Here is a 24,178-nt window from a genome sequence, read left to right as displayed (position 1 = left end):
CTAAAAATAGCTATGTGGCCGCTGTGGCTCAGGCCGGCTGCCCGAGGATGTACCCAGGGGCTCAGGCCTGGTTGGACTGGGGCGGGTAGGCCATGCTGCTGCAGCCGCACAACTAGTTTTAGCACACTCGAGCAGAGCTAGTGCCTCCGTCCGTTTACCCTGGGAAGCACTCTCCCAGCTGCCAAGTAGACACCCCCTCTGAGGTTTTCAGAGCCCCTTTAATCCTAGGTTTGGCCTGGAAAGGATAAGCTTTGCCTGCCTAGTGGGCACCAGGTTGGGGCTATTTCCCATTTAATATCTTCCCTGTTGTTTCCCCTTGGTATTGCCTATGGTAGCCCCTTCTCACTGCTTCGATTTCTGTCCATTTCCTCCCTTTGATTTGACTCTATGCAGCCAGGCAGGCTAACATCACGCCAGCAAACTGAAGTGACCGTGATATTTCTAAGAAATACACATGATGCCCACCTTCTCCGCTGGGGCCCAGGCTCTCCTGGGGGATCTGAACTGGTGTGTGGCTCCAAACCCTGGGTTAGCCTCAAAAAACCAAACTCAGCCCCCCGCCTCACCCTGCTTCCAGTCCAGATGGAGAAGTAATAACTCTAGTGGTGGCTATTGTTATTTCTCCCTGATGCTCCAGGCTGTACGTGGCTGCGCACAGACACAGAGAACAAGGCCCCTGCCATAAAGAGCGAACAGTCTAAGGACTTGATCCATTAAGGATTCTCAGCTCCCACTAAAGTCAATGGGTATTGAAGGCACTCAGAGAAGATGCCCAGCACCTTTCAGGATCAGGCCTTAACTTAGAGCCTGATCCTACAGCCCTTACTCAAATGAGCAGCTGAATTGTGGGATGGGGCATTGCAGAATTTGGCCTGGGGAACAGAAAGGACTCACAGCTAGTGGATGCAGCACTGGGAGTCAGGACACCTGGGTTGTTTTCCTACTACTGACCAACTGCATGGTTTTGGGCAAGTCACTTGGCCTTTCCGTTCCTCAGTTTCCCCCCTCTAAACAATGATAATGCCTTTGTATGGTGCTTTGAGACCCTCATATGCCTGGCCCGATATAAGGGCTCATCCTGACTTTAATGGGGGTAAGAAATAGCTGTACTGCTTGGATGTTCTTCAAAGGAGCCTGACTTCTGTTGCTGCAGCCAGATTGCTCCTGCTTGTTTATTGTAATCATGCCTTTGATGTCAGCATGAAACGGTGCTGCACAGAATTTAGACGGAAACCTTGTTTGGAAAGGAGCAGACAGCACCCGCCCCAGTGTCTATTGGCGCATGAGGTTGGTTCCTCTGTTTACAATGTTTGCTGTTGAGATTCCACCCAGTTCATGTTGTTGTTCATTATAATTAAGGCTTCAGTGAAGCAAGTGTTAATCTGCGTTATCCATGAATCCCGCCCCGGGACTCTTTTTATTCCAAGTAGGGTGACCAGATGTCCCAATTTTATAGGGACAGTCTTGATATTTGGGGCTTTTTCTTATATAGGCTCCTATTACCCCTGTCCCAATTTTTCCACACTTGCTATCTGGTCACCCTAATTCCAAGGCAGAAAACAGGGATCTGTTCCTTAGGCAAATTTTTGAAAATGGATTAAAATAGGGATCTGTTCCTAGGGCTTTCTTCTAGCACAGAGAATGGGGAACTGCCTCCAGGGCTCTCTTAAGATGCAACAAACAAGAGATCTCTTCTGATGCAGTAAACAAGAGAAATGCCTCCAGGGATCTCCTTTGTTGCAGCCCAGAGATCTGTTTGTCGGAATCTCCTGTGACACAGCACAGGGATCTATTTGCAGGAGTCAGTTAGGGCAGCATGCATGCAGCCACCCAAAGCACAGGGATCTGTTTGCAGGGATCTCCTGTCATGCCAGGCTCTTTCGGAGGAAAGATTAGGGCATTGGGCTAATATGTGGAAGACTCATATTCAACTCCCTGTTCTGCCATAGACGTCCTGCAGGACTCTGTGCCTCAGGTCCCCACCTGTACAATGGGCATAACAGCACTGCCTTGCTTCACAGGTGTGTTGTGTGGATAAAACAACAATGTGGGGGTGGGGGGAGGGCAGATAAGCACCTAAAATAGACTTGCTGGGCTCTCCTGGTTCCCAGAGCCCAGGTCTTTCCCCCGCCAGTGCCTGGAAGTGGAGAACTTCCCCTTTAAGTATTCCCCTGGATGCTAGGAAGTGGCTAGTTCCAGTCCCTTTTTTAAAGGGATTTTTATTTTAGGTTAATTGGCTTCCTTAAAAAAGAGCGAGCGAGAGGGAAGGGGGATGCTATGGGTTCAGTTTCCATGGAAACTAGCAGCCGTAGGCTGGCTGTGTTGCATGTCACAGAGAGGGAATAATGGCCCGAAAGGTAAACTTGGCATAGGGATGGTTCCTTTGTCGGAGATGTTTGAACAAAGACAAAAGCAGCTGCCAGGATCTCTCTGTCCCTATTTGCATCTTGTACGTGTCACGGCAAGAGGAACCAGATGGGAATAACTGTAGATCTGCAGCCAGCATCAGCGACGCTTTGAACGGCCGCGGCTGACTCTGGATCTGCCCGCCGCCTACCCCTGGCTGTCCAGTGACTCCCGCCTCTGCTGCACATTGATTGACAATCATTCATCAGTCCCGCATAAGAAGATGTTTGAAGATAGGGTAAGTAAAAATAAGACCCTGCCCCGGGTTTGGCAGGCTGAGATCAGGAGCAAATGGCGACACTTTGCGGGCTAACTGTCCCAAATGATGCCCCAGCGTTGCACAGCTGGGACTGGCATCTGGGCACCAGCTGGGCACAAAGTTGCTCTTTAACACTTCCAGCAGGTGGCGCTGAAGAGCACTGAGAATGGCAATAAAGGGGCAGGTCAGGCATCGGGGGGTTGTGACCATCTCTTTGAGCATGCGGGCAGCTTCTGGGCCTTCTTCTAAGACATCTCTGCCCAGGAACCTGATTCTAACACCCAGGACCAAATTCCAAGCTCCTTTACCCAGATGCTGCATGGTCCTTACTACTCAGGCAAATCTCTCCCTGCCAGTCACTGAGCATTTTGCCTGGGTACAGCTGGCTGAACTATGGGCTGGTGAATATCTTTGTGATTAGCTGCGGCAAATCAGCTGTGCTGGCAGCTGCAGTGGTTAGAGCGCTGGATTGAGACTCAGATCTAGATGGTCCTGCCGTTGGCCTGCTGAGTGACCTTGGGCAAGCCGCTTAGCCACTCCGTGCCTCGGTTTCCCCTTCTGTAAAAAGCGGAAAATGATATCGACCTTTGTAAAGCGCTTTGAGATCTATTGATGAAGAGTGCTATATAAGTGTGAGATATGGTTTTTTGTTGTGTCTGAGTATCCGGGCAAATGGTCTGTTCATTGCCGAACCAGAAACTTTCATGAATTGACAACAAAAATTCTCACCGGAAAGGGTGTCATTCACTATCTTCCTGTTTGAAAAGTTTCAGTCATTCAGTTAGGGAGCAGAGAAGGTTACCATGTGACTTAGGAAGAAACTGGTTGCAAACATCCTCTAGGTAAAAGTCTGTTTTTGAGGAGTATTTGGTGGATGCAAAATGATACTGGATTTATTCACAGGAATCCTGATCCATCCGAGAATGGTTCTTGACCAGAAAAACAGGGCATAAATCATCCAATAATTTAGTCACCGGGAATAATATAACCCAGCTGTAGAGCTGAGTAAAGATCTTAGGATCTGACATTTGTTTGCATCATCTGGGATGAGCAGAATGCTGAGCTGTTCTGAGCATATCTACTCATCAGATCAGCACCTGGACCTGAAATTGCTAAGGATCACCCGGCTTTTCTGTCTTTCATCCTCTTTATGTTAAAGTTTTCAGCCTCAATTCACTTAAGCACATGCTTCATTTTCACTCCCACCGAGGTCAACAGGCCCATTCACATACTTAAAGTTAAGTGCTTGGCTCAATCAAGGCCTTGGATGCTAAGATAGTTCAAAACCGCTAGCCTGATGAGGAGAAAATAGCTAAGAGGAGAAGGAGAAAAAGACCAAATGAAAGGTTAGAGCTGATTGAAAAGTGGGAATGAAAATAGTTTGGGGCATCTGAGTTGAAAATTTTTCCTGATGAAATTAGAAATTTTGATGGAAATTTGTGAACTTGAAAAATGTCAATCAGCTACTTGAAAAAACTGGGGGAGGTTGGGAAAATGGGCTTGAATTTTTTTCCTCTTTTCTTTTTTCGATCAAAGTTTGGCTCAATTCAACTAGTTCTGTTCAGTTTCAAGAAACGAAGCAAGAGGAAGAATGCTTTCTTCCACGCATGGGAATGGTTGCTTGTAAGTATCTGCAGCAGGGCCATTTTACTGTCCTCCTTCCAGCCTTCCTCTGTGGCAATACTTACGCAACGGTTGCAATACACTGGGGGCTGAACTGAGGACCTCTAGCACTAAAACCACCAGTTACTACAGCTTAAGCTAAAGAGCAGCAATGTGCTACAGTTGGCTAGTGATTAGGCAGTGGGTGTGTTGTGACCATTATTTATCCCACCGGGCACTGTCATTTCCTTGTTTCCTTGTGCTTCCCCTGTGTCTATCCAACTGTTGTCTGTCTTGCACTCAGATGGGCAGCTTTTCAGACCAGACCTTTGTTGTGTGTCTATACAGCACACAACACAACAGGGCCCTGCTTTCTAGACCCCCAAGACAGCGCAAATGATTAATTACAGATCTAGGTTAGTGCATTACAAGCTGTCTTAGCCCTATGAATGTGGCCCTCACTTGAGACAACTGGGTTCTGGTCACAGATTTGCCATAGGACCTTAGCATGTCATTTCTTTTCTCCTGCCTCCATTTCCCCCTTGGTAAAATGGGGCTAGTAAACACTTTGAGGTCCTTACTGCAAACACTTTGAGGTCCTTTCTGTTACTATCAGACCAAGTTGCTTTGCTGTTAATGCAGACTGTGTTCAATTTCTTATTCTAATCCCTCTTTCCAGAACAGAGTGATAAAGATTCACTTCCTAGCCCCACTGCACTGACCCGGGACTCCTTTCCTACCGATACACTTCCCTACGTCTGCTCCACCAACAGACACCTACGCAGATCACAAACAGCTGCTACTTGCTGTCAGAGAGGGAGCCTCAGAATGCAATTATAGCTCTCAGTCCAAATAAATACAATAGGGTTGCCAGCTTTGTATAGCCAGATCCCAGTGAGCACATATATTTTCATCATGTAACACTGAGAACATAAAGAAGGGGAAGTGTCTTTATCCATCTCATAGCACTTGCAGGCAAAGTAGGAAGGGCTGGATTTTGAAAATCCTGGTGCTTTGGTCAGGCGCCTAAATGCCGTTGCAAATTTGGCGCTAAGTGCTTCTAAAGGCTTTCGGAGGTGCATGCATTTAGGACCACAGCTGGTCAAGGAGTTTCTTCTCCTACTCTCAGGCCAGATTGAGAGAATACTTGCATGATCTGATATTAAACTGAAGCAACGTGTCATCACTTTGCTTCCACAAATACCACCCTCCAAACTGGATTAGGTCTGGAATGGAGGCAGGGCTAGCACCCCGTTCTCTTGATTTTGTAGTTCACATACTACTTGAGTCCATTGACTAGCTCTGTAGAGTCTTTCGATTACAAACTCTCTCTCTGGATTTTGTGTCTCATGGGAAATTCCATAGTTTTGAATTTTTACAAAACCAGACATTTTCTAAAGAGCGAAGATCTTAGGGTTTGATTTTTGTTTGCACCACTCTACAATGAGTGGAATCCTGCCCGGTGCTGAGCCTCTATTGTACTCATCAGATCAGCCCATGGACCTGACATTGCTACAGACCACTTGGCTTTTCTATTGGATTGTTCATTATCGTTTATCCCCCAGGGGTTAAAGTTTTCAGACCCGGTTCACTGAAGCACATGTTTAGTTTTCAGTCCCACGGAAGTCAACAGGCCCATTTCAGGGTCCGGGGGAGGGGAGAAGGAATTCATTGCCTGTCCTTTTGTTGAGATCAAATTTAACCACTGTGTTCCAATTCTGAGCTTCTTAAAAACTGTTTTATGATATTTGAAAAAACCCAGTGAATTTCATTTCTGAAATGCCTTTTGGAGCTGTTCCATTCCATAAATGTGGAAACGAGCCATTGGGATGTTATCAGAATGCTTCTTTTCCTTTTTCTCTGCTTGAAATTGGACAAAAAAGCAACGTTTTGGGAGACGTTTAGACGTGGGCGAAACCGACAACAACAGCCTGGTTCAAAACCAAAAGGCTGCGATGAAGCAACAAACAAGGTCAGCTCCACAGCTGGTGGGAATTGATGTAAATGGAGCTTCACTGATTGACACCAGCTGAGCATGTGGCCCACAAAACCCTCTCATGCCTGCCTCTGAGGAGTTACGAGTGGATGGGAAGGGAAAATGAACATGCATGTCTTAAGGGCTGTAATATTTTGGTCTCATAACCAGTAAACAGGGGCCCTCAGTGGCTCTCAATGTTCTTTTGGGGCCCAGACTCCATTATTTGAATGAAAGGGCAAAGGTGCCATTAGGAGCTGTTTACCCAGTGCAAACGAGGGCATGGTGGGGGGAGGTGAGGGGTGGATTAATGAGGGAAGTGGTGCTGCACAACGTGCAGTCGGCAGAACAAAAGATTCCCCAGGCTGTTTTTTGAACACTGGTATTTTGTGCCTTCACTGACTGCTCGGTTCGGCCTGCCAAGTCTTATATTTCCAGTCCCAGGAGGTGCTCGGTGAATTGCACCCACCACATAAAAGATCTTGGCATCTTTATTGTGAACTGAATTTCAGGAGCACCTGCAGGCTCCATCGTGCTGGGGACTGTATAGACACATCGTGAGAGAGTGGTCGTGCCCTGCAGAGTTCTCAGTGGACAATACAGACATGGGGGGCAGGGGAAGGAAGGTTTGTTAGCCCCGCTTTTACAGTGCAGAATGGAGCCACAGAGCGCCATTAATCTATAGCAGCAAACAAGGGAAAAAACCCTCCTCCAGCGCTCACAGCTGGAGCCTTGCTCAAGCCATAATGGGCCAAATTAGATGGATTTGGCCGAGCGTTGGATTTGGTCGATTGTGCCTCGTGCATTCTCCTAAGATGCTGCTCCTGAGTTCCCATCACCTCCGGCCTGGGAGCTGAGACTCCTCCAGGTCCGTCAGCATCCAAACCTCCCTCCTCATCTCAGGCTCTGAAGGAAGGGGCTCCTGTCCTGGTCCCCGCACAGGAAGGGCCCCTGCCTTCATGGAACTTGCTGCCTCTCTTGCCCACAAAAGGAAATAAGTGAGTATCATGCATCCTGAAGGAATGAGCCATGTGCTCAGCCACCGAGCCCATCCCATGAGGGGGCAGGGATCTGAGTTCCATCGCTCCCCTGAGAGGAAAGGCATTCACCTGATGGCCAGGTACCCTGAAGGGAGTGTCTGCTCCAAAGCCAGCTCTGCCTCCCCAAACTGTCCACCCTAGACAGAGGTGCTGGAGCAACTGTGCTGAGAGCCACTGAACCAAACTGCAAACCCCGTGTATGATGGAAATTACTTCAAGCCGGGGGGTGCTGCAGCACCCTCCATACCCCTAGTTCCAGCACTATGACCCTGTACGCTGCCCTCTTTGCCTTAGGACAGACTGTCCACTGGCTCACCATGTGCATAAGGGTGGGAGAGGCAGCCAGCACAGGGGCCATGCCCCATGCTCTGAGTGTGTGTTCTGCAGAGCCATGGGGCATGGAAAGTGGTAAGGGCAACCCAGGAGCCTGGCAGAAAGAGGGGAGGGGTTGAGAGTGGGGTGGAGGTAAGAGCACTGTGACCCATGGGATGGAAGGGATAAGGAGGTGAGCAAGAGATAGGAGTGAAAGGGTTAAGGAGGGTGCCTGTGAATTATACAGCCTAAGCCGTCTATCTATCCCACACACATCTATCCTTCTATCCCCCTACGCATCTCTTATCTAGCCAGCCATCCCCATATACATCTACCTATCTCCATACACATCTATCCATCCCCATCCCCACATCTATCTAACCATCCCCATATCCATCTCTCCCCATATACATCTATCCATCCATCCCTATAGACACCTACCTATCTCCATACACATCTATCCATTCCCATACCTACATCTATCTATCTAAACATCCCCAAACACATCTATCCTATCCCCATACACATATCCATCCCTCCCCATATACATCTATCCATCCTCATAGACACCTACCTATTTCCATACACATCTTTCTATACATCCCTGTAGACACCTATCTATCCATCCACCCCCATATACATCTATGCATCCCCACGGACACCTATCTATCCATCCATCCATCCCCATACACATCTATCCATCCATCCCCATAGATACCCATCTATCCATGCATCCCCATATACATCTATTTATCCATCCATCCCCATATGCATCTATCTTTCCTCATATACACTTACGTATCGCCATACACATAGTCTGTTCATCCATCCATCCCCATACACACCTACCTATCCCTGCCAAGCTCCAGGCACATTTATCCTTCCCCGTGGCTCCATATCTCTATCCCGCCGTCCCCATACACACCTCTCTCAGGCCCGATCTGTCTCTCCATCCCCACGGCTCTATCTATCCGTCCCTCCTCACCTACACCTCCCCTGCCCTAGGCACCCGTGTCTCTCCATCCTCCCCCTCTCCTTCGCTCCGGACTCTGCAGTGCGGGCTGTGTGGGGCTCCGGGACCGGCGGGTTTGGGAGGGCCGGGGACGAGGGGGTTAAGGGCTGGCTCGGCACTGGGCGGGGGCTGAGGGCTGGCCCGGAGTCCCGGCGCTGAGTCCCGCTGGCGGCGGGGCTGGAGGCGGCTCGGAGCTGCGGTCCCAGGCAGGCTCCCAGCAGCAGCAGCGAGCCATGCAGGTAGCGGGGGCCGCTTGGCGCAGGGCTGCGGTGGGGGGCGAGGGGCATGGCCCGGCCGGGGAAGGGGGGACGCTCGGGCACAGTGGACACTTGCCCCCCCCCCACGGGTCGGGGGGCGCCCAGGCAGGGGAAGTGAGGTGGGGGGCCGGGGGAGAGGCTGGGTGCAGGGGAGGGGTCCGGGGTTTTGTGTGTGTGTGTGTGTGTGTGCATCCCCTGCCCCGTGGCGGTGACCAGGGCTGGGGTCTGCAGAGAGACCCCGGGAAGAGTGTGCCCCTAAAGGCTGCCTTGAGAGAGCAGTGGGGGAGGGCAGGATCACCCCCTCCCTCGCTGTGGGGAGAAGCACTGAAACCCTGCCATGGGGCTGGATCCTAGAGGGGCAGGAGTCCAGGAGGGAAGCCTAGAACACCGATCAGGGACAGGATCCCGGGGGCCTCCAACTCCTCTCCTGTCCCATTGCCTCAGCCCCCTCTCCTACCTCCATCCAGCTGCCCACTCCATCCCCTTCCCTTTTCCCCTTCTGACCCACTGGACTTTTACCTTCCCACCTTATCCCCTGCTCCCTTGTTCCATGCTCCCCCTTCACCCTCCCACCAGCACTGATCACTTGCCCCTCTTTACCTCCTCCATGCTCTGAGATCCCCCTTTCCACCCACCCCTCGCCTTTACTCTGATCCCCTCCTGTTCTCCTCCCACTGCATGGACCTTCCCAGGCTCTCTGCAAATCTTGGATCTCCCTCCCTCCATCCCTCTGTTCTCTCTCCAATTCCTATTCCCTTTCTTCCTCGTCCTTACACACCTCACACTAGCTGATGGCGGGGCAGCCCTGGGGCCCAATCCCTCTAGTTACCTTCCAGAACAGGTGCAGCCTGGGTATTCCCCCACCAGCACCTCTCAGCTCTGGAGAGAGCCTTGCAGGGAGCAGAGGGGAGATGGGTCTCCAGGGCTTGGTCATCCCTTGGCTACTGAGATTTTCCAATGGGTAGGGGAGGCAATCGGTACTTGAGTTGTGGTCTTAGTGCTGTATACACCAGCCCCCAAGGAACTAGGCTCACAGCCCCCACCCCTCCTCCAAGCTGATCGAAACATTTTCATCAAAACATTGGCACAAAATGGCTTTTTGCCCCAAATCATGTTTCACCTCTTCCACCTTATTTTATGTAGGTCACTGAGCAACCATTGAATGCCCGTCAGTCACTGCTGATGGGCTGGATATAAATTGGTGACCTAACAAGATTGGGCTATACTGGGCAATGGATTGTTAGCCACTGATCCCTTCTCACAGGGAGAAGCATGGCTTAACTGCTAGTGGTCTTGCTCATGCTTCACTATGGTGCTGAAAGGTAGGACCCATTGGCACTAGCAGCCATACTAAGGGATCAGGTACTGGCGTAGAACAGGATGCTCTGCAGACAACTGGGGTCATTTTCCTAGGTGTCCTCGCTCCTTCCAGTGTGGTCCCCTGTGCCAGATGGTTTGCTGATGAGCCTGCGAGGGAGAGGATATATATATATTTAAAGCATTAATATTAAGATGCCTGGCAGCCCCATGTGAAATAGGAAAGGGCCTTGTTTTGGGCATGGATCGCCATCCTGGGGTGTGTGTAACTTTGAGGCCTACAGGTCACCTGACCCTCATGTTGCTCTATTAAAAGACAGCATCTAGGAGCTTTTCCAGCCTTCCAGCTTAGCTGGAGGGTCATGGTTCTGTTTGTGCCATCTAGTGCCTAGCAGCTGGCCGAGAAGCGTGGTCTCTTTCTTGTAGGTAGACTTGTTCCCAGCGGGGAGGGAAGCGGCTCCTGAGCTGGGAACTTTGCCAGTGGAGTTAAAGCTCTCTGCAGCCTGGCATTGTGTGGTTTGCAAGTGATCAGCCCTGCCCGGCTCTACTTGACCCCGCTGTATTTGCTGAGTGCTGCTGTAACCGCTCCAGCCCTCACCCCCTCCTGTTTCTAGACAGAGGACAGCCTCCTGGGGTGATTGCTGGGATCTCACTGCAGATTGGGTGCTCCACTTATTTACCACCCTCCTGGTACTGATCTTCATGCTCCCCCTCCTGCTTGCTCCTCCCCTTCTCTGGGTTACCCCCTCTTCCACTTGCACTGCCAAGTTCATATATCACCCAATCCCCTCAGTATCTGACTGTACCTTCCCTTTCACGTTCTAGTCAATGTCTCTCCTTTAAATCCTATTACCCCCCCACCACATCCTTTATCCTGCCCTGTCCTTTTTCTCCTTTACTCTGACCTCCCTTGACTTGTTCCTCTCCTGCCTCAAATTCTGCAGCCCAGCCTGTCTTAGCTCAGCAATGCCCCCATTCCTGCAGAATCCTTTGTCCCTTCTCCTCCCCACTTTCACACTAGTTAGCGATCACTATCAAGGGGGGAATTAACCTAGTTCCCGGTGACTTAAAGTGCAGGTTCCACCCTGTAAAAATCATGCTACAAAAATAGCACCTTGGCACTCCCATGGCCTCTGCCCTTGTGTGTATCCATCAGATCTGCTGGCTCTGTGATTTGAGGGGTGATTGCACTCTGGCTGAGGTGTAATCCCCCGTATGGGTGGATATATACATGCTTGCTGTGCTCCTGCTAGTGCCTAAAAATAGCTGGGTGCCTGCAGCAGCGCTTGGCAAAACTGTTAACTACGCTCCCAAACGAAGAGCCGGACTCTGAGCTGTCCCACTCCAAGGCAGGATGGTAACGGAGGGCAGATCTTTACTACCAGAGACCTTTTGCTAAGGTCTTGACTTCCTGATCCCAGGTTGATCTAACAGGGCTAGCAGAGAAGGACTGAGGAGGAGGGGTGTGGACCTGGAATGGGGTTTGAAGAGTGCGTTCAAGTGCCCTAAAATCCCACAAGCTGATTTTGCGGGACAACTTCCAGTTGTGGATTGCATCCAAGCTAGCTGTGGAAAACAGGTCCATTTAGGACCTGGCCCAGCACTGGAGGATCTGAATATCCCAGATCTAGTGGAGGGGGATGGTGGATTTAGGATTCCAGTTCAGATGAATGGTAACCTTTCGAACAACCCACGTTTAGAGGCCAATGGTGCAATTGCACTACAAAACCTGGTGCTCAGAGCTCTGTGGGCTGGTTCTCGAAAGGAGCTCTGAGTGGATCTTGTGAAGAAATCCCAGCCCGACAGTGAATGATGTTGCGTACCTGCAGCAGAAGGTAGAATGCCACACCCAGGTGCTAATGCAAAGCCCCTGTGCTACATTTCCAACCGCCATGCTTGCTTTTGACATCCCAGCTGGGCTCCTTCAGATAGCTTTTAATTTTAGCTCCTGTAATTGCTTTGTCAGTTATGAGTAAACAGCTTCTGTTCCCACCTCCCCTTGCCCCATTCCCTCTCCTGCCCTGATAATAGGCTGGATAGCTGCATGCTGCTGGAGATTTTAAGAGCTGTTTAGATATGAAGCAAGCAGGGATGGTCTGGCACGGTAGGTAGGCAGTGCCAAGTCAGCAGGGTGCCTGCCCCAATGAGCAACAGTCCCTGGGCACAAGCTGGTGCAGCAGGATGCAAAACTGGAGGGATGGGGGAGTGTTGGGGGGCAGAATGCATGATGGGATGGGTGGTTTCAGGGGTGGTTTGATATCAAGTGGATTGAGATGTTGTTTTGGAGTTGGAAGAAAGTCAGGAGTGATGGCCAGGTGGAGGGGACGGGGTGGGTAGATGATCTAGGAAGAGGTGAAGTCAGGGAATAGCAGATGGGAGTTGTTATGGAGAGGCCTTGTAAGTGAGAAGCTTGGACAGCCTGTGGAAGAAGGGAAACCAGAGCCCTTGGTCCTGGGCAGCGAGAGGCCATAGCCAGCATTGTGATGGCAGTGATAGAAGTGAGTTCCGGCTCAGTGCAACCAGTAAGAATCCTCCCTCTACCAAGCTGCACATCCCTGCCCCTTCCTTGGGAAGCAGCGCATGCTACTTGCTCTCTGGAGTCTCTGGGGAGCTGAAATCTTGCAAAGTCTTCCTCAGCCAATAGTATTCACTGAAGCCAGACAAGAAGACGCATGCCTGCTTCCAGAACCTCTTCTCCCTAGCCTCTGTTTGCCAGAAGCTGGGAATGGGTGACAGGGGATGGATCACTGGATGATTCCTGTTCTGTTCATTCCCTCTGGGGCACCTGGCATTGGCCACTGTTGACAGACAGGACACTAGACTAGATGGACCTTTGGTCTGACCCAGTGTGGCCTCTCTTACGATCTATGTTCTCCCCCTTCCCTTAGCAATGAGCCTGAGGTCTTGGCTCCGGGCCTCACCGCTGCCCTTCCTGTTGTCTGTGCAGGGGAAAGCTGGATGTTCTGAGGTTCCAAACCAAATCGCTCCCTTAAGGGACGGAGATGGGCGGTGGGCCGGGCTCCACCAGCATTCGAGGGGAGTGTCGAGCTTGGTGTGGCACCCCTGCTATACATGAGAGCCAGCGATGGACTTCATGGTGTCACAAAGCCAGCCAGACCTAGTACTGGATACAAAGGGGGGCTAGTCAAGGGTCGAATGCCTCCAGAGCCTGGGAGTTCAGGACCATCCTTGGCAGCTTGTTCCATTGACTAGCGAGGATTTCCCTTGTATCTAATAGGTGAGAGCCTGGTGAATTGTATTCCTAGTTCCTAGCCTCTATTAGGTCCAGCACCTAATCTCCCCAAATCCCTCGTGTATTTCTTTCTCCCTTGCTTGCGTTTGTGATTGCTCCCCATTTAGCATTTTCCATAGGGCTCTGAGAAGCAGGACCAGACCTGGGGAAGGAAGAAAGACGAAAGGACACGGGCTCAAGGCAGCTCAGATGATAAACTGGGGAGGGAAAATTGCTGTCGGTCTGGGAGCCAGTGTTTTCTAGCAAACACAGCATGGGCTAGGAGACAGGACTCCTGGGTTCTGTTCCTTGCTTCAGAAGAGTTTCTGCATGGCCAGGACAGGAGAGCAGGGAGCGAGGACTCCCGGTTCTCTTCACGACTCTGCCACTGATCTGTGGGGTGAGTTTTGTCACTGAAGCTCTGGGCCTCGGTTTCCCCATCTGTGTAATGAGGAGAGTACCCAGCTTGCAGGGGAGCTGGAAGTTATTAACTAATGTCATTAAAGCTCTGGGAGATTCTGTGCCAAGAGGGCTTAGGAGAAGGGCAAAGGATTGTTGAGTTTTGTGTAACATTTACCCTACACTTTCCCCTGCTGCAGCTCTGAGCCTATCCCTGCTTGTTCTGTCCTCAGCCACTAATGAGAATAATTAGTCCCTGTCATCTTTAGAGCATCCTTTATGCATTTCTAGTTCTCCCCATAGCCGTTCCTTCTGGAGCGTGGCCCTGCCCAGCTCCTCCAAATCTCTCGTCCTTTGCGCTCTGCTTTGGAATGACTCATAGACTCATAGACTCATAGGTCAGAAGGGACCAATCTGATCATCTAGTCTGACCTCCTGCCCCGCCCTTCCCCTACGCCTAGGAAGGCTCCAGTTCGTCACGTGGTTCGTCGTGGATACACCAAGTCGTATTAAACGGCTGTCAACTTCCACTCCAGAGGTGGCTGCATTTCAGCAGAGAGCAAAGTGAATCCTGGATTGCTTGAGCCAAATCCTCTGAAGCCAATGGAGTTGCACCAGAAAGGAATATGGTTTTTTGTTGAAGTGCTTTGGGATCTATCTGTTCCAACAGGGCCTTAGAAATGTACTTGGATGCCAGGGCATGAGTGTAACAAATGCCTGCACTGGAGAGCCTCTATGCATGAGAATGGCAGACTCATGACACCCAGAAGAAGTTTAGGTAGTGTGCGTTTGTGGCGGAGGCTCTTGGGATGTATCTCCAATGAGCCAAGTCTCCTTTTGTCTAGTTCTGAGCTGGGTGGTACCTGGCTGGGCTAAGATTCCCAGGAACAGGTGCACCTGTCAGATGGAATTAGCCCATGCCTATAAATAATGAACCAGCCGGTAAAGCTGACAACAAAAGGGGAAGCGCTGTGCATTATTGATGGGCAGCGATGAGGCGCTCGTCATGCGAAGGGACAGATGCTGCACTGTAGGTGCCATGCGTGGCACAGAGCAGGCCATATGGGTCATGCCTCCCTCTGCCCAGATTCTTGGTCACTTTTCAACCCTGGTGAGCAGGAACCTGCTTAAAGCAAGACAAGGGATGGGAAGGAACCCTGAAAGTTTGGGAACCATAAGCTCAGCAGCCCTGCAGCCACCCCTCTTGTCTGTTTGTTTGCCAGAAGCTGAGAATGGGCGACAGGGGCTGGCTCACTTGATGATTCCCTGTTCTGTTCATTCCCTCTGAAGCACCTGGTATTGGCCTCTGTAGGAAGACAGGATACTGAGTTAGATGAAGCTTTGGTCTGACTCAGTATGGCCGTTCTTATGTTCTCTTCTGGAGGTGAAGCCATGAAAGTCAATTTCCTCCTCTGTTGTCTCCCCTACCTACCACTTAGCAGGCAATTGATGGCCTAGTTGTTGGGGGCCCATAAAATCGTCAGTCAGGCTAGGCAGAGGGTCCCATGAGCAGTCTGTGATGGGGTCAGTAGATGGAGGAGCTGGATCCAGGCTGATTCCTCTCTAGTCTGCCTGGTGCTGGGACTTGACCAGCACCAAACCTCCTCTCTTCTAGCCCAACAGCTGCTCTGGCTCTGGTGTCTCTTTGTGTCTTGTTCCCTGCCCTATCCCTCCAGGCCTTACTTGGCTGATGGGCGCTCTCCTGCAGGAAAGACTTTAGCTTTTCCTTCCACTCTGTGTGTGCACAAATCCACCCCCCAAAACTTGCCAGCCATAGAATCTCACCCCCTGGCTTGGCTGCGCAGGGAAGGGGCGGACAACCATCTGCCAGGAGTGGTGATTCTGCAGCTGCAATGTGTCAACATCTCACCAGCTCTCAGAAACCAGAGCTGCTCCCCGCACTCCACCCTTGGTGTACGTCTCTGGTTTTCTCCACTGCAGATGGTGTATTGGGTGTGATGTGTGGAGCCTGGTCCACCTAGAAAATAGCTTGACATGTAGAAAGGAAGCGCTGGGGAGATGGCTACGGACCAAGATAAGTGACTTCCTTCTGGCTCCCGACTCTGCCCCAGCGTGGGCTCACTGGGCTTGAATCAGTGGCACAGTCATGAAGAAGACACTGACCTAGGGGTCCTGAGTCCCAAATTCCTTCTTCTGAATTCTATTTGACCCTCTGTGCTGGGACACATCTTAGCTGTTATCCCAGGCTCTCAGATTCACCTGTTGGCTTTGCTACATCTGCTTTCTTCTCAGAGCCTGAGATGCCCCGATATCTTTTTGGCAGGAGCCTGTGGGGTGAATCCCAGGAAACCTGTTAGCTTTCCCCCTCTCTGCCTTTCCGGCAGCTGACCCCACAGCCCTCTGAGGGACACACTGGTGAATTTGTTGTGAGCCACGAGCCTAAGCGAGCCTGACTTTGCTTAGCTGGAAAAATCTGTAATTTAAAAATAAAATCCAGCTTGTCAAGTTTGCAGTTATGATGTGCTTTAAAAAACGTGACTCCGCAGCCATCTGTCTGCTGGGCTTAGCTGGCTCCAAACTACTCAAATCACTTTGGTAACACAGAGCCCCTTTGGTCTGTTGAATCATGCGTCACATCTCCCTGCAGCTAGCCTGCTGTGATCCAGGGCGCACATTCTGTGCGGCGTGGCAGCTTGTCTGCGAGTGGGTTGACTAGAACGGTATAGAGACACGGTGTGGCATGAGTGGGAGCTGGCTGAATCTCCCCACTTTGGTAGCTTGGCTTAACTTTGCCAGTGCCTGTGTCCGCTGGGACGGGTTCTGTGCCAGTGGTGAGCCAGGCTGGTGGGAATGACTGATGGGATAAGTGGCACGTACTTGGCAGCTGCTTCCCTACCAGCTGGGCATCTCCCCTGTCATCTTGGGCCAATCACACCGAACTACTCAGGCTAGGAAAAGCTGAAGGAGGAGGCAAGTCCAGGTGCTGTTCCAGCTGGAAATTAGAGAGGCTGCTGTCTCCACACAGGCTCCCATACTATGATCTTTGCACCATCATGATGCTCACGGAAGTCAAAGGCATTTTGCTGAAGTGCTAGGTGGCAGCCAGAGGGAGGGGACAGAGGCTGGGGGAAGAAGCGAGCAGGGTTACTTTAAAGCCCTGTTCACATGGAAGCCACCCAGGCTCAAATTGCCCCGAGGGCAGGTACCTGCAATCCGAACTCTGCCTTTTCCTGAGACGTCGTACCCACTTGTGTGGCTGATATGCCCTGTATGGTGGCCTGGCAGCAGAACCACTTGCAAAGGGCTCACACGGCCTAACGTGAGACCATTCAAACATGAGGAGAGGTCCTAGGGCTTGATCGGCTAAAGCCAGCCCCTGGCTTTGTGCCTGGCGTGAAGCCACAAACAACTGAATGGCCTGACTAAAGAGAGAGTCCTCATTACTGTCAGACTGAATTTCAGACAGCAGTGGGAGATCAATATTTCCAGAGAGAGTGAAATCTATGGCTCAGAGCAGGGTATTGGGAGTTCCTCGCTCTTCCACTGATGTACTGGGATGCCTCAGGTAAGGGACTTGCCTAAAAGCTTTTGGCCCACCTCAGTTTTAGCTGCATGGCTGGACACCTGAAGTGTAGCAATCTGGGACCCCAGAGGAGTGGATGCTTTGGAAAATATTAGCCTTGCACTCTGTGCCTCAGTTTTCCCCTCAGTAAAACCAGTATAATGGTACCTGTCTACCTTCCTTTGCCCAGGGATGTTGGCTGGCTAATCAATGCTTGTCAAGATCTCTAAGCTTCATCGATGGCAGGCGCGACTGATATGCCCTTATCACTTCCAGGCAGCCCCCCGAACCGAAGCACTGTCACATTGCCTTGTGTGCAATGAAAAGAGAGGCTGGCTCTGATGGATGGACGGATTGAGGTCGGTTCTCTTTTCAGTGGGAACTGGAATAAAAACATCAATTATTCAGTAGAGATTCAGCTCTGTTATCTTTACAGATGCACTCCTTGGAGTTTAGAAACCGCAATCTGGGCATCTGCTGAGTGGCAGGTTATGCCAGCCTGAACTCCTTACATGTGTTTCTAAGTGCCCATCATTGTGGTATTTGGGCACTGGGCAAATGGCAGCACCTTCCATCAGAAGAACTCAGTGTTTGTAAAACACTTCAGATGTCCTAACCTGCCAGTGAAATAGGGTTGTAAGTATCATCCTGGCCTCACAGAGGGGAAACTGAGGCACAAAGACTAAGGAACCGGCTCAAGGCTACCCTGAGTGCGTGTCAGCGTCAGGATCAGACCTTGGTGTGCACCTGGTTGCCAGTCCAGCACTCTCAGCTCCAGGCCACCCCTTTTTTAGCCCTGGTCTACACAACTAGTTTAGGTCAAATTTAGCAGTGTTAGATCGATTTAACCCTGCAACCGTCCACATGACAAAGCCATTTTTGTCAACTTTAAGGCCTCTTAAAATAGATTTCTGTGCTCCTCCCCGACAAGGGGATTATCACTGAAATCGACCTTGCTGGGTTGAATTTGGGGTAGTGTGGATGTAATTCAACAATATTGGCCTCCTGGAGCTATCCCAGAGTGCTCCATTGTGACCGCTCTGGACAGCACTCTCAACTCAGATGCACTGGCCAGGTAGACAGGAAAAGCCCCGCGAACTTTTGAAGTTCTTTTCCTGTTTGGCCAGTGTGGTGAGCTCTCACACCAAAGCCTGGCCAGTCGTGAAACTGGTTTTCAAAGCCTCTGTGATGCGCAGCGCACCTTGCTGTGCTCTTTTAATCACAAACAGCCTAGTCAGCAAACAGGGCCAGTGAAATTTTAAACATCCAAAGGCACATTCTGCCACCATTCTGCACTTGCTCAGCCTGTAGCTGAACTGATGCTTACTGCTGTCCAGGTTTCATGAGCCATGGGAGCAAAGGGGTAGGCTGGGGTAGGTGCGATGGCACGGTGCTGCCAGTTGGGAGAGCAGCCTGAGGCAGAAGTCTCCAGCTCGCATGATATTCCAGGCAGGACTGAATCTCCATTAGACGAAACTTAAAGAAGAGAATGACTTGGAGTCTCTCCTATTTATGTCCAGGTGCCCCCGACCGACCTCACCGAGGCCGGTCAGGAACACTCATGTCTGCCCAGATGCCCCTGACCAACCTAACTGAGGTTGGCCAGGAGCACCCATGGGATGATGACAGTTAGCAGTTGTATTGCACCGTCTGCCATCCGCAAGGCAAGGGGATGCTGCTGTGTAGCGCTGCATTACCATGTCTGCCAGCAGCACCCAGAAGACATACAGTGACAGCAAGCTGAGCGGGTTCCATGCTTGCTGAGGTATGTAGTCTGCACGGGTAACCCAGGAAAAAAAGCAAGAAACGATTTTTTTCTGTTGCTTTTATGGAGGGAGGGAGGGAAAGAGGGAGACAGGGGGGCCTGATGACATGTACCCAGAATCACCCACGACAATGTTTTTGCCTCATCAGGCATTGGGAGCTCAACCCAGAATTCCAATGGGCGGCGGAGACTTCGGGAACCATGGGATAGCTAGCCACAGTGCAAAGTTCTGGAAGTCAATGCTAGCCTCGATACTGTGGATGCACGCCACCAACTTAATGCACTTAGTGGGGACACACACAATCGACTGTATCAAATCAATTTCTAAAAAACGGACTTCTATAAAATTGACCTAATTTTGTAGCGTAGACGTACCCTTAGGAAAGAGGAAGAGGCCAGGCCTTAGGAAACCATCATTATGTCCTCACTTCTGCTCCATGTGGCAGCATCTCTTCTGAACCTTCCCTGCAGGCAGGCTAAAGTGGGGTGGAAGGGGCAGGGGTTTTGGGATGAAAGCAGGGGTCAGGAGGTGGATCCGATAGCTATGGGGACTGGGAATGCACCTGTAATGGTCCTGGCCTGAGGCAGAATGTTCTGGGGAAGTTTTCGTGCAGTGTGCAGAGCATGGCACTGGGCAGGGAGGGGCTGGAGAGAAGGGATGGGGATGGCCAGAGGTTTTTTCGGTTTCCTGGATGTCTGCTGAAACCATTCTCCTGCTGGCGCTGTGGGCTTGAGAGCCGCGTCCTCTGCAGCTCCTGCCCTGCTCCCCGATCATCTCGCATCTGATCTTCATCTGCTGCTGGTCTCTGACCCCAGTGAGGGGCAGCTCCCCCTGCAAACCCCCGAGGCTCCTGCTCCACAGGCAGAGTGCCTCAGTCCCTGTACGGCCCATGCTGCTCCCCAAACTGCCTGTGACCTGCTCTGGCTGACCTCATGGACCTGGGCCACATCCAACCCTCTGCTATCCTGCTAAAGCCAGCAGGGGCGTAGAAGAGGGCAGAATTGGAGGCCTGCTCGTGCCAGTTTCCCTGCTTGCTCGCACAAGTCTCTGCGTCGTCCCTTGCTGCGCCCAGTACAAGAGCTGCCTCCTCTGCATCTCCTGCTTCGAGCAGCTCTACTTCAAGGTGTGCCCCTGCTTTGGTGTCCCCTGTGAGGCTTCAGGGTGCAGAATGGCTGGGGTGCAGGTCCACCGCACCATGTCCCTGCCTGCTCATGCTGCACCTCTGCTCTGTTCCCCTGGCTCCCCAAATGCCTCTTGTGCTTAGCAGTGGTGCAGTGACATGGGCAGGCCTTGTACCTGCTTTGTGGGCTGTCATGGAGGGGCCACAGGCAGATGTTGCCATAGCCCCACAGCGCCCTCTCCCTCTGCTCTTGTGTTGATTAACTCGGGGGGATTGTCACGTCCTCTTGGCATGAGAGAGGATGCCCGGCATGAAGATGCAGCGTATGTGTGTGAACAGCAATTATTAGAGATGGGGTCCGAACCCCAGGGTCAAACGTGTCCCCCTGACTTTGGGGGCGATCAGAGCTCTGGGGCTTGGACCCAGCTCTGCTGGAAGCTGTCCTGCATTGATACTTCCATGGCTCTCAGGCCAGTGCCTAGCTTGCCATGCCCACATGGGTGGGGCACCGTAAGGGGTAATTGCAGGTGGTGAGTAGGAACCTGGTTGCCTGTGTGACCTCCCCATCTCTGGGTGCTGACTTGGGCTGTGTTCCGCTGCAGGACGAGACCAAGGAGACGGACGGGAGCCTGCTGGGCGAGTCAGATCACACTCCCCCAGGGAAGAAGGGGCACGTGAAGTGGCAGAAGCCGCGGCTCACGCGCAAGGCGCTGCTGAACTGCTGTCTGGTGAAGCGGATCCTCTCCCGGGCGGCACCCCAGGGATCAGGTAATGAGCATGGAGATTGGGCTGGGAACCGGGGCTAGGCTGGGACCTGGGTTGTCTCCGTTTGGTGTCAGGTTCTGGATAAGGGACTGGGAATCTCTCCCCTCCAGACCAGCTACACAGAGAACTCTCCAAGCCTGTAAAGTTCCATCTGCAACCAGCCTACCCAGGCGAGGGAGGGTAGGGAATGGGAATCCATCTGCCTCCACATCTGTACCAACACTACCAATCCCCCATATGCTGGAACAGCGCACTCCCTTTTGTGCCCAGTCCTGGCCAACGGCCCCATCCGAACAGTCTCCCTGGAGCAGCCCTGCTGAGACACTCCTGCCCTGGAGGTGGGGATGGGGGGTGGGTGGGTCTTTCTCTTATCCGCCTTCTGTCCAGGCCGGTCATAATCCCACATAATCCCCAGATCCTTCCTAGAACATCACTGGGGATTAATGCCGCACTGGAGCAGGAGCAGCTGTCGAGATCCAGAACAGTCTGGATTTAAAATCCCCTACGTGGAGTTCTGTGCAGCATCCCCTCAGCCGATTCTCATTGCGTCCCCAGCATGGCCCCCTCGCTCCATCCCTCCCCTCTCTGTCCCATCCGATTGGCTGCTGAGGAGAAGCATAATAAAGCCATATGAACACTATAGACCCTGCATCACAGAGGTCTGGGGAGAGCTGTCCTTTGCCTGGAAGGCCCCTCCCTCTCCCAGCCTATTTTGATGCCATCCCACACTTTCAGCCTGGGTCACCGTGACGGTTTCCCAGGTTCCCGTATGGAACGTGCTGCTGGGGTTTCTTTCAGTGGCGTGTGCCCCGGAGGGACTCAGGGTATATTGTGCACTTTGTGGAAATGGTGGCCCCTTGGAGGAAGGTCCCCGTGCCACTTCTGGAGGAATCCGCTTCTTCCCCTTCCTCCCCCAACTTCCCCCAGCCCAGCCCTGCTGCTTCCTGACAGGTGTCAGCGATGCAGCATGATAGCCAGAAGGTGACTTGTCTCCAGCTTCATTCCTGCCGATGGAAGCAGCTTCAGGCTGGCCCTTGAGCAAAGTCTCCCCGGCCCCCGCCCTCAGAAGCACAGGGCTTCAAGCAGTTGCTTGTACCTGGAGGCTTCCCTGCAGGTCCCTTCTGGCTGTGCTCTGGCCTGTGCATCTGCTCGCGGGATGACACATGTCTGCTCTAACCCTGTGTCCTTGCCTGGTTCCATGGGAGCTTTGGTCATGCCAGGCATACTTCTGGAGCTGCAGAAGTAGGCTCGTGAGTGTGTGTGGAGGCAAGTGATAGATCAGTAGCTATTCCTGGGTTAATGTTGCAGCCAAATCACCCGACTGAGGAAGAATCAAGATCTGGAATTCACTTCTAGTGTAAAAGAAATCTGGGGTTGGGAATGGGTGTAATCACCCTGGAGTCTGAATTGTGGGGTGGATAGGATCCAGCCGCTGGCTAATTCTTCTGTTTCCCGCGGCTTGGAAATCACTGCGATCACCCACCTGCACCAGAGAACTTGCTTCCTGACTGGAGCAGAGCAAGGCTTTCCCTTCTCCTGAGAGGCAGAACATCTCTGCTTATGGAGCTGGCTGGGGAACAGCTCAGTGCGAGGTGGAGCTCTGTTTCCCTCTGCAGGTAGCCTGCGTGCTCTGCAGCATGAAGAGATTCATTTCCGCTACAGCTCTGCAAGTTATAGGCTGGATGCAAGTGTGTGTGCCTCTGGCTCACTCCCAGCGGAGTGGGGAGAGATGTTTGCTGGTTTGCCAAGGGCAGAAGAACCCCTACAGTTCCCTGTTCATGGCTCATGGTCCAAAGCAAGTAGTCGGCTTGTCTTAGCTTCATCCGTCTCCAAGACGTTACTGGGAGACGCTGGAATGTCTTCCTCTGCTGGTGTGAGGCTGTGATCAGATGCTAGGAGGTCAGGTGTGATATGCATGTGCTGCTGGGCTAAACTCTAATCAGACAGTATCTCAATAGATAAACTCTAGTCGGATCCAAGCCTGTCCACCCCACTCCATAACCTAACACCACAGCTGCATTCCACAGGAACCATCTCATCACAAGGGGAAGTCCTAAGCCTGTGTAAATAATGTCCCGTTTGCAGGGTCAATGTGCAGAGACTGAACCCTGGATCTAAAAGCATGAGCTGCTACTGCTGGAAGCAAAGAACCAGATCCTTTAGCTCAGTGGTTTTCAACCTGTGGTCCGCAGAACCCTGGGGGTCTGCAGACTATGCCTAAGATTTCAGAGGGGTCAGCACCTCCATTTGAAATTTTTTAGGGGTCCACAAATGAGAGATCGAAAAGCACTGCTTTAGCTCATTAGTAGCAAACTCATCAATAGAGCAAGGTGGAAAATAGCTTTTCTGTCTCATGGGAATGTTTGAGGGGTTTTTTTTTTTTGGGTGGGGAGACAAATTCCTGTCTAGATTTTGAATTCTTGAACATTTGTCCCATTAGGGACAGTTGGATTGAGTCAAGTGAAGTGTTCTGGTTCTGATTTTGAGGTTTATCAACTATTTTAAACTAGAAATTAGTTAAAATTTCAAAATGAAAAGCCATTTGGAACCAAAAAACGAACTTATTTTTTATTATTATTAAAGGCAAAATGGGGTTTTCAACAACTTTGTAACTTTCCTTCCCTCCCCACCCCCCACGGGAAATTTGCTACAATGGCCCCTTTCCTACAGTATTTTGGTTTTGACAAACACATTTTCTGACACTAAAAGAAGTTGGTGAAAAAAATTCCTTTCCCACTGTACTCCTAAGCCTCTATGTCATATAGGCACTAGTGGGAACAAAGAGCCGGGCTGATATCAAAGTGGGTTACGAGGCCACTTTCCCAGCTGCTGGCACTCACTGTCACAAGGACTGCCATGAATCTCTGACCTGTGCAAAACAGGCCTCCCCAGCTTAGCTTCACCCCAAGAGAGGGTGAAGGCAGGCAAAGACCCTCCCTGCAATCGGGAGTGTAAAACCCCACTGCTGTAACTGGGACCGCTTGTCTGAGTGTGAATGAGGGCCCAAGATGCAGGATAACAGGGAATCAGGCTGCTTGTCACCAGCATCAGCAGAGAGGCCTAGAACTGCATGAGCCATAGGCACTGAACTTTTCTCTTTCCTTAATCCTCCTGATCAAGGCAGAGGCACATGGCACATCTCCCCTGCCCTGTTAATGCAGTATCTGTTCTGTGGGAGGCAGGGGCATCTAAC

The 24,178-nt window shown here is 51.5% G+C and overlaps 1 protein-coding gene across 2 annotated transcripts in view; it reads left to right on the top strand.

Annotated features, from left to right (window-relative positions):
• The first annotated feature begins 2,263 nt into the window (after positions 1-2,263).
• The window catches only part of KCNIP3 (potassium voltage-gated channel interacting protein 3), a 105,384-nt gene continuing 83,469 nt past the window's right edge, over positions 2,264-24,178 (top strand). Inside the window, exons 1-2 of one of the 2 annotated variants that reach the window (XM_030551900.1) lie at positions 2,264-2,644; positions 20,823-20,988. In XM_030551900.1, coding sequence (XP_030407760.1) covers positions 2,630-2,644; positions 20,823-20,988 — 181 coding nt within the window. In that variant the 5' untranslated portion in view covers positions 2,264-2,629. Of the gene's footprint in view, positions 2,645-8,763; positions 8,846-20,822; positions 20,989-24,178 lie in introns of those variants that run through there. The other variant, XM_030551901.1, reaches the window with a different exon arrangement.

The sequence above is a fragment of the Gopherus evgoodei genome, chromosome 2, assembly GCF_007399415.2.
Source record: "Gopherus evgoodei ecotype Sinaloan lineage chromosome 2, rGopEvg1_v1.p, whole genome shotgun sequence".
In the NCBI taxonomy this organism is placed as follows: Eukaryota; Metazoa; Chordata; order Testudines; family Testudinidae; genus Gopherus; species Gopherus evgoodei.
The sequence above is the reverse complement of the archived record's forward strand: the minus strand, read 5'-3'. Positions and strand labels throughout refer to the sequence as shown.